At 61.3% G+C, this 16,857-nt stretch overlaps 1 protein-coding gene across 2 annotated transcripts in view; it reads right to left on the bottom strand.

The window, feature by feature from the left end:
* ABLIM2 (actin binding LIM protein family member 2) overlaps window positions 1-16,857 on the bottom strand; it is a 162,391-nt gene that overhangs the window by 87,481 nt on the left and 58,053 nt on the right. For both annotated transcript variants that reach the window (XM_061145432.1, XM_061145431.1), the window contains exons 3-6: window positions 16,225-16,408; window positions 13,829-13,944; window positions 7,082-7,208; window positions 4,112-4,205 (exon numbers count right to left, since the gene is read on the bottom strand). In XM_061145432.1, the coding sequence (XP_061001415.1) occupies window positions 4,112-4,205; window positions 7,082-7,208; window positions 13,829-13,944; window positions 16,225-16,408 (521 nt within the window). The remainder of the gene's footprint in view (window positions 1-4,111; window positions 4,206-7,081; window positions 7,209-13,828; window positions 13,945-16,224; window positions 16,409-16,857) is intronic.

The raw sequence follows: 16,857 nt of genomic DNA, 5'->3' as shown, positions 1-16,857 counted from the left end.
AGAGAAGTTGACTTCATCTCTGTCCTTAGGAAATGCTTTTATTTGTTCAGAGTCAGGGCTTGCTTTTCTCTGTGATAAAAGTCCTGCGGCTTACAAGGGTGAAAAGGAAAGCGCTGAAAAGAAGAGGGGGGAACAAATCCGCCAGCTCTGGAATCAGAGAGACAGTCCACTTGAAATGGAGAAATGTTCATTCAGCTGACCACCCCACCCCCGCCCCCAGGGGTTCTCCAGGCAGAGGAGCTCCTACCAAGGTCATCCCTGGGAGCCCAGCCCCCAGGCCAGGGTGGGAGTGTTCAGGAAGGGTCTGCAAGGTGCATGGTGGGTAGAGGAGGGAGGAGTAGGAGGAAGGGAAGCAGAGAGGAAGTAATAAAGGAACGATGGGGTTAATTAGTGGTTCCAGAGGGACCTTGGGCTTCTCGTTACCATGGAGACAGCCAGGCAGCAGGAGGCAGGTAGGACCAAGGTTAAGGAGCGTGGGGCTGAGCAAGAAATGCCTGCCCTCCCCCCATTCCCACCTGTTTCTGCTAATACCAGTGAGAACAAGAAGAGAAGGTGGTGATGGGGGCGCTGAGCCAGGGACACCCCTCCCTGGGCACCTCCTCTCCAGATCAGACGCTGGTTGGTTTGCTCAGAGCCCTGTTCCCTGGCCATGCACCAGCCCACTTTCCAGCTCGCTCTGCGGAGCGACTCCATCCCAGGGAGCCAGCCCTTCAGCAGGGCTGCTCCCACGCTCCAGGGGGCCAGCCAGCCAGCCAGCGACGGGGTGGGGGCCTGCGTCAGCCCCTCCCGGGTCCCCTGCGGACCCAGCGTGGAGCAAGCTCGTGGGGACAGACACCCCAGACACGCAGGATGTGGGCAAATATGGGGTAGAGGACGCTCAGTATTTAGAGCGGCTGAGGGAGTCAAAGGCACATTTCACGGGCGGGCAGGCGCCTGCATGAGATGGCTCCGGGGCCGGGCAGGCAGACACGGCAGACTCCTGCAGGCGGGGAAGGGGCCCCGAGCTGCTCTCCTACCTGGGCTCTGCAGGGGAGAGCCTCTTGGGGGGCAAGTTGGCGGGGTGAGGGGTGGTGGCAGGTGCCTCAAGGGTCCCACCCCTGCTGATCCGCCCGGCTCCCAGCAAGCCCACCCCACTTCCGCCAGCACGGCCACCCCACCGGCCCAGGGAGCTTCCTACCTGCACACGGTCCTGGCACCAGAGCCCAGTCCAAGCAGTTGCCCCCACCTGCCTTCCCAAGGCCCCTCTCCAGCGCCCCCTCTGGGGACAGGCCGGCAGGAATGGACACCCTCACCCTCCAGCCGGTGGTCTGGATCCTTCTAGTCCGGTTTGCGGTCCCGTCCCCAGCCGGCTGCCTGCCGACCCCCTCCACCCCCCGACCAGAAGCCCTCCGCCCGGCCAGCCGGGTCGCCGGCAGCTCTGGGCCAAGCCCAGGCAGCGCCGCTGCGGTGACGGCCGCCCCCCTTCTGCGGAGCCGCCGCTGGGGAGGAAGCTCTGAGCCGTGCAGGGCCCCGCCGACGACTCAGCCACCGCTGCGTGCCGGAGCTCACCCGCAGGGGCGAAAACAAAAGCATTAATCTTCCCAGGAGGTTCTTGCATCCTCCACGCAGCCCTGCCTTTCTCCTGCTCCTCACAGCCAAGGTGTGGACCAGGGGTCGCCCCACTCACACTGCCCAAACGCCCGGAGCCTGTGTTGGGTCCCGCGTCGAGTATCATTCAGGGAGCTCACAGGCAGACTGAATGACGACAACACGCAGACGGGTCCCTCCCTGCCCTCCGAACCCGATCCATCAGGGGAGACCCCTCACCCCACCCGCTACCCCGGGGGCCACCACTGAGCTGGGGGGACGTCCTGTAGGGTCCCCCGAGGAGATGCTGGCTCGCTCTGAGGATGGGGGCGCTCAGCAGGCACAGGGCGGGTTCAGGACCAGAGAGGCCAGGCGGCCCCAGGGTCCGGGTCAGGAGCGTCCCACCGACGGGCCGGGTCAGGAGCGTCCCACCCGTACACCTGCAGTAGCAACGCGCCAGCCACGGAGCCCGAGAGGCCCCCGCTCAGGGCATCGGGCGGCACCGACGTGGCACTGAACCAGAACAGCACCAACCAGTGACTCCACAGGGAGAGGCCGGGGGTCGGGGGGTGGGCGGCCTGGCTGGGCAGCCCGGGTTCATGTGGGCTCGGCCCCACGTGGCGGTGGCCGCTGGCCCAGCACGTGTTCTCCCGGACACAGAGACGGGCCTGTGGGAGGCAAGGAGAGCATGGCCTGGGGAGGGAGGTGGGGGTGGCTGGATGGGGGAGGGTCAGCATTCCATGGAGACACCTGACTGTGGAGGGAGGGGGAGAAGGCAGAGAGGGGACGGGAGCTGTTCATGTAGCCACTGGGGGGATGCAGGGTCAGGCCCCAGAGGAGGCGGGGGTGGGGGGAGGATGCCTTGTGAGAGGGGAGTGTGGCCCCCAGGGAGGAAGCTGGCTGCAGGGTCAGGCCCCAGAGGAGGCGGGGGTGGCGGGGGAGGATGCCTTGTGAGAGGGGGGTGTAGCCCCCCAGGGAGGAAGGGAGCTGCAGAGTCAGACCCCACAGGAGGCAGAGGGGTTCAGACCAAGAACAGGTGAGAGAGGATATGAGCGGGAGGAGGGACAGAGCCTTGACCGTGAAGCATCGCAGACAGCCCTTGGTGACCTTGGCCTCTCCGGTTAAATCTCAGACGAGGTCATTGTGGGTGGCAGGCTGGGGTGGGAGGGGGGAGCAGCCCCGGGGAGGATGGAGCTCGGAAGCTCTGGAACAGTCTTTGGCGCCCTGCGGCAGGTGGGGCTCTGGTGGGGGAATTGTCCAGAAGCCTCAGTCCTGCAGCTGGGTCGGGTGGGAGTGGGGCTGACTGTCCAGAGCAGGATCTGCAGCAAAGGGCTGGGTGAGGAGAGAGGCCTGGGACGAGGGGCGCCAGGTAAGGTGTCACGGGGCTGCAGGGAGGGACGCAGCATTCGTCCACATTCAGAGGATGTGGGTACGGACACAGCCTGCTCACCACCCAAGAAGACACAAGATGTCTGGCAGACCAGACGGCAACCATCTCATCGTGTGACCATCTGCCCGACTGCATCAGAAAAACATGAAGACCCCAGAGCATAAGCAGGCAACGGTGATGAAAGATAACTGAAATGCAAGAACTCTGATTGGCTGACCCCAGTGTATAAGCAGGCCACACTGATGAAAGGTAACTGAAATGCAAGAAGAACTCTGATCGGTTAAAAATGACGAAACAGCACCTCTAGGAGTGGAAGGGGGGCACGTGACAGAGAGGTTCACATTCTCACTTGGCGCAGAATTTCATAAAGATTACACCCAGGGTGGGAGATCAGAATAAACTTTTTGGAAAGCGCCTTATAACTTTCAAGAACCTGAAAACGATCACAGCTGCTGACTCAGTCTCTACACGTCCGTGAACTAACCTTCAGGAAAACTAGAAACTAGGCAATAAAAAAGAGGTTCCTCTCAGTGTTATTTATCACGTCCAAAGCATGGAAAGCAGTGCTGTGTCCAACAACGAGTGATCAGCTGACACATTTCTGGTCTAGTCCTGTGATGAGACACGGTGCCCGTGAGACAGACGCCGTCACAGAGGACAGCAGGGCGTACAACTCCATCTATAGGAAACGCCCAGAACTTGAAACTCTACAGACCACAAGTAGACCGGCGCTGCCATGGGCTCGGGGAATGGGGGAGAAACAGCTAAGGGGTACAGGCGCACTTTTAAAACCCCCAAGCCTCAGATTCCCATCTGGAAGCCAAAGGGCTGAACCCGGATCACAAGTCCTTCCCACCTCTGTCAACTTGTAAAGGGCAGAGCTGAGAGACAGCGGCAGGGAAGGCTTCCTGGAGGAGGCAGCACTCACTGAGCAGAGCCTAGCCCGCGTCCTCTGGCAGAGCTGGGAGGAAGAGGGAGGCAGAGGCTCAGGGGCATGGATTCCTGCACAAAGGCTCTTTCGGATCCTCTCGGTTAAGTCCTTCGGGGGGAGGCAGGTACCAGGGCCCATGGCAGGACTTAGCTCAGAGCATCAAGTACTGTGCTCAGGGTGGCGGAAACTGCGGGGGGGCCCCGCCTCCAAGCTGGCCTCCTCACCTCCAGCACGTGTCCCGTGATGTACTTCTCACAGCCGTCGCAGCGGATCCCGAACTTGGTGTGATAGTCGGCCTCGCAGTAGGGCAGCCCATCCCTGCAACAGAGCCGGCAGTCAGGACGGGCGGGGGCACCCCGAGGACCCCAAGGCCCGACAGTCCTCACCAACGAGAGGGGCTGTGACCAAGGGACAGACGCCCACTGCCTCCTACTCGGGATAACAGTGGGCCCTTGGACAGCGTGAGCTGAGCACCCCTCAGTCACCCTAGCAGCCCGCTGAGAAATACCACAAAGATCATCCCATTTCACAGGTGGAGAAACCAAGGTACAAGAACTGGGGCCGCCTGCCCAGGGGTGAGCAAAGGGCTGGCGGAGGGCTCCAGAGAGCCCAAGGAACCAAAGCCGCTCCTGGGAAATAAAAGAAGTTTCCACAGATGCGATTCTTCATTCCAGTTCATTCTGTCCAACGCTCAACATCCGGGTGGAATGTGAAATGGTCTATTTCCTCATTGGGTGGGTTACTGTTCCTTCTGGGGCATCCTTACAAGCCGACAAGGGGGTCTGACAAAGCTGCCCACGTCGGAGACCAGGACTGGGGGTGACAAGATCCAAGTGGGGCAGGTAGGCCTTAGGACTGACTCTCACTGTCCCCAGGCGTGGCCCGGACCTTCCGCTGCTCGGGAACAAGCTGGGAGACCACACGGCAACGTGTTCACGCTGCCCGTGCGCGGCGGGCCAACTCTGTGCGGGGCGTGGCTTGTGGCTTTGGGGATTACAGACGAGAGGGGAGTCCTGGTGGGGGCTGCCCCTGAGTATTGATCCGGGCAGCTGTGGGCGGGCCGCTCAGACGCTGGGCTCCCTGCACTGGGCGGCAAGAACACAACTGGCCTGCGGGTGTCGAACGACGGGAACGCAGGCACGGCCCTGAACAGCGTGTGGTTGTAATTATCACGATGAGGTCGACCCAGCGGGGCACATGGCAGTGATGGGTGTCAGGACAGTGCTAGCACTCCATGTGGGTTGCGGGGGGGGGGGTGCGTCTGGGCAGTGGTGACTGGACAGGCTGGCACTCAGATGCCCAGTCCCAGCGGTCACTTAACCTGCCTGGGCCTCAGCTTCCTGTCTGTGAAGCGGGGGTCGTGAGAGCATGGTCTGTGTATGACAAGGGGTGACCAGTGCCTGGCACTTGGCGCCTAGCCCACCGGTGGCTGAGGCCGCTGTCATTGCCAACCAGGACGGTGCCCCTGGCCCAGGCCTGGTCCATCAGGAGTCGGATGTGGAGGCGGCTGGCATGGAGGGTGGTGATGGGGGCATCTGGTCCGTCTCCCCCCAGCACTGCTGATGTGTAGCTGTGTCATCACTTTGGTCTTGATTTCTGCTCAGCTGCCAAGAAAAGGTAAGGCTTCTCGAGCTGTCAGGAGAAGGAGCTGATGGCACGCTCTTTTCCTCAAAGCTCGGGACCTTGTCTGGGTCCCACGGATGCTGGCAGGAGTGGACGGACCTGGGGCAGGGTCCCGGTGCTTCTCGCAGCCCCAGTGAGAAAGCAGTCCTTCCTTGCACAGGCGATGGAACATGTCAATTGGGCCCCTAGGGTCTACCTTCAAATGCCCTGACCTCAGGGCCCCGATCATGGCCCCCCAAAAAGTCTGCCCATGCAGCAAACCCAGGAGGTTTAAAGATAACATCTCCATGGCAACCCCAAGGCCCCTCCTTGAGAGTTCCGGAGGCTGCTAGGTAACACGCACGCTGTGTGGGTGAGCTGCTGCACTCAGGGGGCTGGGAAGCATTTTATTTTAAGTGCTCCGTCCCCAAGGCTGCCTCTGCATGTCACTCACTCCTTCTCTTTACTATGAAACAGGCAGCAGAAACTCACCCAGCCTGACCTAGCCTGGACAGAGGCTCATCTTGGTTTCCCTGGCAATGCTTGATTTTGAGATAACTGAAGGTCCACATGCTTTTGTAAGAAGCGATACAGAGAAACCCGGAGAGCCGTCCCCAGGGTTCCCCAAAGCTCACACACCTTACAGAATTAGGGGACAAGGTCCACCAGGAAACTGACGCGGGTACATGCAGTGACCAGATTCCCCCGGCGTACACGCACCTCTTATGGACACGTGCACGCGTGTACATATGTGTGCTTCAGTCTCTGCAGTTTTATTGCAGGAATTTTTTTTTAACCCAATCAACTGCTGTGATGGTTCTGTTCCCCCAGAGCATCAAGAAGCAGCACAGCCTTTGACAGAAGTTGTCCCAAACGCCCCTGACTGGCAGGAGACAGTCGCTCTGCCCTCAGAGAAGCTGTTCCCTGAGCTCAGTCCACGACCCATCCTTCCCCTGTGCTATTGGGAGGCTTTCCGTCCCCAGGGTCTCTGGGGATTGGAACGCAGCCCCCTCCTGGCCAACCAGCAGGGGCTCGGCCCCGATCTGCACAAGCTCCCTCCCCACCACCCCAAACCAGCCACCCCTGTACCCTGAGCACCCATCAGGGACCCCGCGTGAGCACCACGGCAGAGGACAGCTGCACCTGGGGCTCCCGAGCCCGTCAGCCCTCCCTGACTGCAGCCTCGGCTGAGCCCCACGATGTGCTGGCGGGGATCCGGGTGCCAGCGTGGGCGGCAGATTCCATAGGGAGGGCGACCCCCAGGGACGGCGCTGGGAGGAGCGCCACAAGGTCAAAGGCGGAGCGCTAACGCCCGGCTCAACGAACAGAAATGAACGTCTCTGCATCAGGGAAGCCAGGCTGGTGGCGGGGGAGGGCGAGCGCTTTGGGACAGACAGGCCACGTCCTGGCGCCCTGGCGGGGCTCGCCTCGCAGACTTGGGGTGGGGGCTGAGAGGCAGAGAGTGCAGGGTGGACACCGGAGGAGCCCCGCCCGATTCCACGCCGCAGGTGGGCCGGCCCCGCGCACTCACTTGCTGATTAGGGTGGACACGGGGAGCCCCGCCCCCTTCCAAGCCGGCCCCGCCCACTCACTTGCTGATGTACTCCGCGTTCAGCTGTTTGCCGCAGGTCTTGCACTTGAAACAGCCCAGGTGCCAGTGTTTGTCCAAGGCCACCAGGGACTGGCCGTTCTTGATCTCGGCTCCGCAGCCCCCGCAGCCTGGGAGAAAGAACGGAGCACAGACGTCATCCTTCCGGGCGAGGGGCGTGGGGCTGGGGAGGGGGGCCCACAGCGCTGGGACTTCAGGCAGGAGCCACGAGGGCAGGGACAGCAGGCGGGACAGAGGGGACCGTCCAGCGTTGAAGGAGGACGCTATTACACGACAGCCGATGTGACCATGTGGAAAACAAACCCTGAAGCTCATTCCTGCATGCATTGAGCGCTGACTGCACGCAGCTTAGGCCGGGAGCCAGAGATACCGGGATGAACGGATGGAGGCCCTGCCTTCCGGAGATGGGCTTCCAGGCCTCGGCAAGCAGATATGGACCTGGACAGGGGCCCTTTGCACTGGGGGCTGTCCCCAGAGGGAGGGTCCCTGGGCGGCAGGATGCTGTGACGGCAGGAGCTCTGGGGGCCCCTCTGCCCTCCTCTGTTGGTGGGTGGACTCTAACCCTAACCGTGCCCCCTAAGGAAAGGCGCAGAGATATAGAGGCGGAGGGCCCCAACGCCTGACCTCCAAGTGCTCGCCTGCCAGAATGCACCTTGCAGGAAGCCCTCCAGCCTGGCCTCTGAGCTCCTTCTGTGCCGGACGCCGGACACTCTGACTTTCTCCTGCTCTCTGGGTCCGGGTCCCAGCCCAGGGTGGAGTCAGGCCCCTGGCAGTGCCTTGGTCCCCAGGTGACTGGTGCCCTCCCACCCTCGGTCCCCAGCCTGCTCTGGGCTCCTGGTCGGCCCCCCGCTCTGTCCCTCCAGCCGGACCCATCCCTGATCAAGCCACCCTGGGCCCTCACCTAGTAGGTGACCCTGGGCACACGCACAGACTGTGCCAGTCTCAGCCAGGGCCATTGTGCTCCCCAGGGCTTTTGGCAACGTCTAGAGACAGTTCTGACCATCCCAGCTGGGTGGGGAGGGGTGCTCCCGGAGCCTGGAGGCCAGGGATGCTCTGCACACCATCCAGGGCACAGGTCATCCCTGCAACAACGAATCATCCGGCCCCAAATGTCAACAGTGCCCAAGTCAAGAAAGCCTGCTTGGAGCCTCGGTTTGGGTCTCCCCAAGTGGGCAAAGCAAAGGGGCCTCCTGGACCGTGCCAGACAGACCCGGGAGGAGGCAGACCACTGGCAGTGGCTGGAAACACGGTCCTGGGAACCAGGCTGCCCCCCAAGCTGTGTGACAGTGACCGAGTCGCCTCACCTCTCTGTGCCCGCGAAAACACGGACGCACTTCATGGGGACGATAAAGGAACCAGCCTCACACGGCTGTCAGGGGGTGAAGAGGAGTAACAGAGGCCCGTGGACTGGAAGATGCACTTGATAGACAAATAAGCGCATGTGTACACTGGAGTTACCCCTGCTACTGCTGAGAGGAAGCCCTGGGGAGAGGTTCACGTCTTCTCTCTGCCTCCAGCCGCATCAGTAGCGCGCCCTCCCCCAGGGCAGGGTCTGAGGCTCAGGCCAATGTGCCACCTGCAGCTGCCGGGGGACGTGTGCCTCATCCCAAGCCCCTCACTCATCCTCCCTGAATTCGGGATGCAGTCTCATTAACAGTGAGCCGTGAACACGGAGGCCAGAGCACGTGGCAAGGACCGTTGTCATGGAGATGGCAATCATACTTCTCTAGAAACATCTGGAGCTCAGCATGGGTTCCCACCACTTTGCCAGTGACAGTGGAACCTTGGGTGAGGAATCCAGTTGACAACTGCTGTCAATGAGCTCCACTGTCCTTTAGGGAGTGTGCCCCCACAGCCCAGGGCAGAGGTCACTGGGGTAGAGATCACCAGGAACATGACCAAAGCCCACTGCCCACTCACTCTTGCAACCTAGACCTGGCTCTGCCATCACAGCAGCAGGATGGGCCTGGGCCCCTTCCCCAGTGTGACCTTCTAGAATCTTAGAGTTTCCTTATTTCAAGTGCCCTCTCCTCTGCCAGACCTGGTCACGGGTTCAAGGCCCGGCCCTGTCACTGACAGGGTGCCTGAGACTAAGGACGTGCCAGGGGCCTCTGAGCCCCAGCTGTGACTTGGGGCGAGAGTGGGGTGAAGCCCAGTGTCCCCGCAGATCTATCCGGGTCAGGGAGCTCTGAGTCAAATCAGAGGGTGACCTTTGATGGCAAGGAACCAACTGGGTTCTAATTCTTAAAAGTGCCTGAGAAATTATGGGCTCGACCTGGGATTTCTCCAAGGAACTGGACTGCGTGGGAAGAGCTGTGAGCAGCCGCTGGGAAAGATAAAGCATGTTCAAGTGCATCTGTCTAGTCAAGGCTACGACTCTTCCAGTAGTCATGTATGGATGTGAGAGTGGGGCTATAAAAAACACTGAGTGCCGAAGAATTGATGGTTTTGAACTGTGGTGTTGGAGAAGACTCTTGAGAGTCCCTTGGACTGCAAGGAGATCCAACCAGTCCATCCCAAAGGGAATCAGTCCTGGGTGTTCACTGGAAGGACTGATGTTGAAGCTGAAACTCCAACATTTTGGCCACCTGATGTGAAGAGCTGACTCATTGGAAAAGACCCTGATGCTGGGAAAGATTGAAGGCGGGAGGAGAAGGGGATGACAGAGGATGAGATGGTTGGATGGATGGCATCACCGACTAAATGGACATGAGCTTGAGTAGGCTCCGGGAGTTGGTGATGGACAGGGAGGTCTGGAGTGCTATCGTCCACGGGGTCGCAAAGAGTCGGACATGACTGAACTGAACTGAAGCGCATCCCACCCTCCCCCAGGCCATGACTGCAATGTGGTGGGGGTGGGGCAGGAGGGATGTTGGTTCCGGGCACCCCACAAAGCAGCCGCTGCACCCCACAAGGCAGCCGGCGTGCTTGCTCCTCCCCTGGGACCCGGTCCCCCCCTTATCTTTCCATATTACCCCTCATCGAACCTCACCCCATTTCCAGAAAGAGGGACTGAGGCTCCGGCCCCATCACCAACCCCTGATCACGTGGACAGAGCAATGTCACGCGAGCAGAAGACATGGAGGAGTCCAGGGCCTCTGCCCAGGTGGTGAAGGCCCACCCCACCTGTGGCCCCTCATCAGCACACACCCTGCAGAGGCCCTGGTGCCAGGGCCTCGCCCCCTCCCGCCCCTCCCGCCCCTCCCGCCCCTCTTCCCGCCCCTCTCCCCACCCCCTGCCTCTAGTGGCCTCCAGGTCCTATCCGAGGGGGACCCCAGGTTCAGGATGTGATCCCATCCTGGCTGGAACCACGGGGCCTCCTCAACGTGGACAGAGCTGCCCCATCCAAGGCCCCAGGTTCCCACCTCCCGGCTGCCCCCACCCCAGGCTGCCCCTCCAGGCCACCACCCACACCCACTACTGACCCCAGGTCCATCCCCAAGGCCCAGAGCGGGGATACCGCTCACCCAGGGCACACAAGTGGTGAGAGGCAGGGTCCATTCCATGCAGCCTGGCCTCAGAGCTGCCCCTCAACTGGCGTGGCGCTGGGCCTCTGTGAGCCAAGCCAGGAATGCTCCACACACCCTCCAGGAACACAGGTCACCCCCACAGCGAAGAATCATCAGGTCCCAAAGGTCAACAGCGCCCAAGTCAAGAAAGCCTGCTTGGAGCCTTGGTTCTGGTCTCCGTATGTGGGCAAAGCAGAGGAGCCTCCTGGACTGTGCCCAGAGGCTGTGACCAGCTCCAACCAGCCACCAGTTCAGAGCTGGAGAGTCAGGGGGCAGCCTGGAAAAGGGGAGCCTGGCTGGGAGCAAAGGGGGCCCTCTGGGAGGACACCCTCTCCCAGGCGGTGGGAGAGGCAGCCCAGGGCCGAGCATGGTGGAGGCTCAGGCAAGAAGGGAGGTGCTGGACACTCAGAGGGAGGGGCGCATCCCTGCCTGGGGAAGGCGTGGGCGTCCAGCCAGAAGCACGGATCCTGTTACTAAGCAACAGGCTCAGGCCAGAGAGCGGGGGAGGGAGGTTCAGGGCCCTGGGACCCAGCGAGACTCCCACTGGAGGGGCCGGTCACTCTTACTTCCCCCAGGGAAGGCAGCCCGCAAAGGTGGCCACCTGCAGCTTACCACCCTGGGCAGGGAGGACAGGGGGCAGGAAGGGCCAGGGCAGGAAGGGCTGGGGGCAGGAAGGATGGGGGGGCAGGATGGGCTTGGGGGACAGGAAGTGGTGGGGGGGCAGGAAGCACGGGGGGGGCAGGAAGGGCTGGGGCAGGAAGGATGGGGGGCAGGAAGGGCTGGGGGAAGGAAGGGCTGGGGGGCAGGAAGGGGGGGGGTGGGACAGGAAGGACCAGGGGCAGGAAGGAAGGGGGGGCCAGGAAGGACGGGGGCAGGAAAGATGGGGGGCAGAAAAGATGGGGGGTAGGAAGGATAGGGGCAGGAAGGATGGGGGGCAGAAAAGATGGGGGGTAGGAAGGATGGAGGGCAGGAAGCATGGGGGCAGGAAGGGTTGTGGGGCAGGAAGGATGGGGGACCTGAAGGGTTGGGTCATCCCCCAGGGTCCCCCCCACCCCGCCGCCACCCGCTGCAGGGCAGACCACGCAGCTCAGGCTCACACCCCAGTGCCCCCAACCCACGTGGGCGCTCCGCCCCTCAGTAGGCATCTCTGCCCCCTGCTGCCTCCAGGATGCAGCTGGAGCCCCTGGCATGGCTTTGCCAGCTGGTCATGGTCTCCCTGGCGTCACTTCTGCTCCCCGCCCCCACACAGCAGCCCCTTGTCCACTCACATGGAGGTAGCAGCTGCCCCCAGCTCATGCAGTGCCCTCACCTCAATGCCCACTTCCTGAAGCCTGTGCTTCAAGGTTCAGATCAAACGGCATCTCAGAAAGCCTCTGTTCACAGCGGGGCAGGCTCCCCTCTTTGGAGTTTAAAGGGCTTGGCTCCAACCTCAGCCCCACCTGTCCCTTGCTGGACACTGGGCACCCAGCACATCCACCCTCCCCACCAGGCTCAGGGCACATACGCTCCTGGAGAAGGAGGGAGGAACCCCTGCCTCCGCGCTGCTCTGGGGACAAAAGGAGGCAGGAGCTGGGATGCGGAGATGTCCACACGGAAGCCAAGAGCTGGTGATGGATGATCAGTGCTTTCTAGGCACAAAAATGAAGCTGAAGCTCCAACACTTTGGCCACCTGATGCGAAGAGCCAACTCATTGGCAAAGACCCTGATGCTAGGAAAGACTGAAGGCAGGAGGAGAAAAGGGCAGCAGAGATGAGACGGTTGGATGGCATCACCGACTCGACGGGCATGAGTTTGAGTGAACTCTGGGAGACAGTGAAGGACAGGGAGGCCTGGCGTGCTGCAGTCTGTGGGGTCTCAGAGAGTCAGACACAACTGAGCGACTGAACAACCATAAGGCACAAAAGTGGTTCTAAGTGGCAGATTATCACCGTGGACTGGGAGGAGGGGTAGCTTATATTAGTAGACCATCTGGGGGTCAGGAGAGCATTTGTTTTTGAAAACACAAATTTGATATTTTAAAATAAATTTCCGTTTGGAGAGGGCAGCCTTTCTGCCCATGGCATTTTTTAAAAATCTCAAAAAGAAGTCTCAGACCGTGAGTCTGTTGTTAGACAGGTTTCCCTTTTCACTCTGGCTGCCAGGATGCTCTGGACAGACTGTTCAAACTAAACCCTGCCTTTCTGAATTATGCTGTAGCTTTTTTTTCTTTTTTTTGCTATTTCAGATTAAATGATAATAGGATTGTTTGTTGGAGCACATCCTCAAATTCTTTAATCAATCCAGACCTCAGTTGCAGAGAAAGTTGTGAATGGAGACCTCTCCCATCAGACCCCAAAGCCACAGCCTCACCAGTGGGGCCTGCTGTGAGCTTGCCTTCCTGGGGGTGAAGGCTTCACTTCACTTATCTGAGAAAATCCTTACCAGCCCCTGAAGCCAACATTTAGCTCCTAGGAGGATATTCAGTCTTCACTTGCAGATTTCAGTGTCAGGGACAAGGTGGGCACGTGGGGAGGGGACTGTGAGCAAGGGGCTGGCTCTGGGGGTCAGTAGAAACCCCTCCTCTGTCCCAGGACATATGGCCCTGGCCCTGGGGACACCACAGCAACCCTGCACGAAGGGTGGGCTCTGAACACGCTGTTTCTGCAGTGGGAGGTCGTGGAAGCCGTCCCAGAGCGCTGGGCTCCCTCCCCACCCCTCTGTCCCATCTTTGGTCCCTGAACAGCCACCCAGGCAGGGAGGCCAGCGCCTCTCTGCCCCACGTCCACAGGCTCCTGACAACCCACTTCTCCATTCAGAAGCATGTATTGAGCACCCACTGCAGACACGCCTTGGCTCAGCTCCCAGGGGCTGGAGCAGTTACCAGAGAGCCACAGACCACAGGAGCCCAGAGGTCGCTGCTCTCCTACTGGCCCTCCCTACGGGCTTCTGGGTGGTGTGGAGTGAACCGTGGGGAGCTGACCCATGGAGGGAGAGGACTGGAAGGAGGCTGGAAGACTTCCTGGAGGAGGGGGCCTAGAGCCAGGCTGAAAGCAGAAGTGCACACGGGGGGCGGGGGATGGGGGCGTCGCGGGCTGAGCCAAGGCTTGGAGGCGGGAGGGCCCCAGAGGCCCCTGGCCCCGGTTCCTTTTGGTATGTTTAACCGCAGTTATCTGTTTCCACTGCTTCCGCTCTGGGTCCCGGGGTCGTTAGGCCCCCTCCCACCCCCGCCTCGCCCACTTACTCCAGAGGCCCTGGCACAGGGGCACGCTGCTGCCCGCTGACTTGGGCAGGGAGCACTTCTGGCACATGCATTCCTTGCCGTTGAAGGTCACTCGGTCCCCCGGCGGGAAGGGCGACCTGAAACAAGACAGCGTGTTACCAGCCAGGATCCGCTCCCACCTGGCTCTTCTGGGGGAGCACCACCCTGGACACCACGCGCCACCACCCCCAGGGACCAGGCCCGGGACGCAGGGTCTCCCCCTGCAGGCGCCGCCGCGGCCTCTCTGGGCGACCTCAGACTGGTCACTGGACCGCCTGGCCGCGGTCTCCTCATCACACCAGCAGGCGGAACCGCAGGGCCATGTGGAGGGCCGATGGGGGCCGGCCGGCGCTTACACACGGCGGCGGCGAGCCACTGATCCTCCACGCAGTCAAGGCTGTGGCCTCCCGCATCTGACCCCGCCTCCTCCGACCACGCGGGACGCTGCTCACTTCAGCACTCAAGGCAACAGCACCATTTACTGAGCACCCGCTACTGCCAGGCCGGCTTCCATGACAGACTCCTTAGTTCCTGCCTCCTCTAACAGCTGCTTAACACGCTTGTCCACGTGGGTCTTCATGTTCCTCTATCCGCGAGAAAACTCAAGCTCAGAGAAGGCAGTTAACTCTGCCAAGGACACACAGCTGCTGCCTTTCAGAACCTGAGTCAAACCTAGGCCTGTCTGGCTCCAGCGCTGCGTGGTTTGCCTTCCTGCCTGGGTCCCGCAGAAAGCTCGGCCACCAGGAGCGTGCAAGACGGCACGTTGGGTTCTGTCTTTATTTTAAAGTCCGGCATTTTATTCATCATGGTCCAGGATCCAAAGGCAGCTCTACACAATTCTCCCGCTCTTGTTCTGCACGGCCCTCTCCCCTCGGCCACGCTGGTCTGTCTCTCGCATCACTGTCTCCTAACCCAGGGAGGACGCCATGTCCTCCTTGGCTCAAGAAAGAGCCTGCGGGCGGAATCTGGGTGGTCACCGGGGTCCCAGCATTTGTCTCCTCTGTTAGTTCTGGGCTGCCTGTGCCCCAGCACCCCCTGTTTTCTCTATTTCTTGGTTTATTTTCTAGTTATTTATAGTGGCTGGATAAGTCCAGGCCCAGTGACTCCAGAACCACAAAGCTGTCAGCTGTTATTTTTAAAAGGGTGGATCACAGAGGTGACCCTTCAAACCCACAGTGATTATGTCTCTACGCGCAGAGAAATCAAACATGCAGATCACCCTTGGGGAAACGACCCAGGCAGGCTGCCGTGACACACAGTGACCCCCCCCGTTAGAAACGCCCCTGGTCATCCTGGTTTCCTGGCTCAGCACCTTCCCCCACCCTTCACAAAGCTCCCATTTCTGTCTGGAGCAGAGGCCGTAACTACCGAAAACGGCTTCAGGAACAGCGCTCAAAAAAGTCCCCTTTCAGCTGGGTGGGGCGAGGCAGAGAACAGAGAAAACAAACCTGGAGGTTTTCAGTCTTTGTTTTCTAGAAATGGAACCTCCCCCGGGAGCAATGTATCTGGGGCTGCACGTGGGTGGGGGGGAGGGAAGGAGGAGGAGGAGGAGAAGGAGGAGGGAGGAGGGAGTAGGGAAGAAGGAGGGAGGAGGGAGGAGGGAAGGAGGAGGGGGAGGAGGGGGAGGGGGAGGGGGAGGAGGGGAGGGGGAGGAGGGGGAGGTGGAGGGGGAGGAGGGAAGGACGAGGGGGAGGAGGGGGAGGGGGGGAGGAGGAGAGGGAGGAGGTGGAGGGGGAGGAGGGGGAGGACGAGGAGGGGGAGGACGGAGAGGGGGAGGACGGAGAGGGGGAGGGGGGAGGAGGAAGGGAGGAGGGGGGGAGGAGGGAGGAGAGGGGAGGAAGAGGGAGGAAAAATAAAGGGAGGAGAGAGGGGAGGGAGGAAAGGCAGAAGGAGGAGGGAGGAGGGGGAGAAGAAGGGAGGAGAGGAAAAAGGAGGAGGAAGGGAGGTGGGAGGGGGGAGAAGGGAGGAGGGAGGAAGAAGGAAAGGAAAAGGAAGGAGGGAGAGGGGAGGGAAGAAAGGAGGAGGGAGGAGGAAAGGAGGAGAGAGGGAAGGAGGAAGGAAGGAGGGGGTAGGAGGGAGGGAAGGAGGAGGGGGAGGAGGGAGGGAAGGAGGAGGGAGGAGAGGGGAGGGAGGTGGGAGGAGGGAAGGGGAGGAGGGAAGGAGAAGGAGGGAGGAGAGGGGAGGGAGGAGGGAGGAGGGAAGGGGGAGGAGGGAAGGAGGAGGAGGGAGGAGAGGGGAGGGAGGAGGGAGGTGGGAGTAGGGAAGGAGGGGGAGGGGGGAGGGAGGAGGGAGCTGGGAGGAGGGAAGGGGCAGGAGGGAGGCGGGAGTGAGGAGGCGGGAGTGGGGAGGTGGGAGGAGGGAGGCGGGCCCCCGCTCACCGGCAGACAGCACACACGAAGCAGTCCGGGTGGTAGGTCTTGCCCAGAGCCGACACCACCTCGCCCTCGATGAAGCGGTCGCAGCTGAAGCAGCGGGTCCCGTACAGCCTCTGGTAGTCCTGTGTGCAGATGTACTCACCCTGCCGCACGAAGAAGCCGCCCTCGGCCAGGTCACAGCCGCACGCTGGGGACACACACGCGGAGCCGAGTGAGCAGGCGGCCACCGGCTCCCAGGTCCTGACGGGCCACACACAGGCCTTGGGGGGAACTCGGGCTGGCTCGCTGAGTCCCTGGGAAGCCGGGCTCCAGGCTCAGACTCCAGCTGTGGCCCCTCAGCCTGGAATCGAGTGGACCTCCTTGTGGAAGCCTCTAGAAAGGGACAGCGGCCCAGGAAGAGAACGAGGCCATGCTGGGGGCCAGTCTGGGGTCTCCTCGCCTCCTTGAGCCCCCCAGGGATGAAGCAGAGATGCCCACGAGCCCCCAGCCTCTCCAGCTCTGCAGTCCCCAGCACAGAAATACCAGATGAGGGAGGCGGTCCCAGGTACCTGGGCACCTACGATGTGCTAGGCCCTGTTCTAGATGGGAAGATTCCAGAAGGACACATGATCACCCAGACCACAGTGAGGCTTCCTG

The sequence above is a fragment of the Dama dama genome, chromosome 6 (assembly GCF_033118175.1).
Source record: "Dama dama isolate Ldn47 chromosome 6, ASM3311817v1, whole genome shotgun sequence".
Classification (NCBI taxonomy): Eukaryota; Metazoa; Chordata; class Mammalia; order Artiodactyla; family Cervidae; genus Dama; species Dama dama.
Note: the sequence above shows the minus strand (reverse complement) of the source record. Positions and strands in the feature narration are given on the sequence as shown.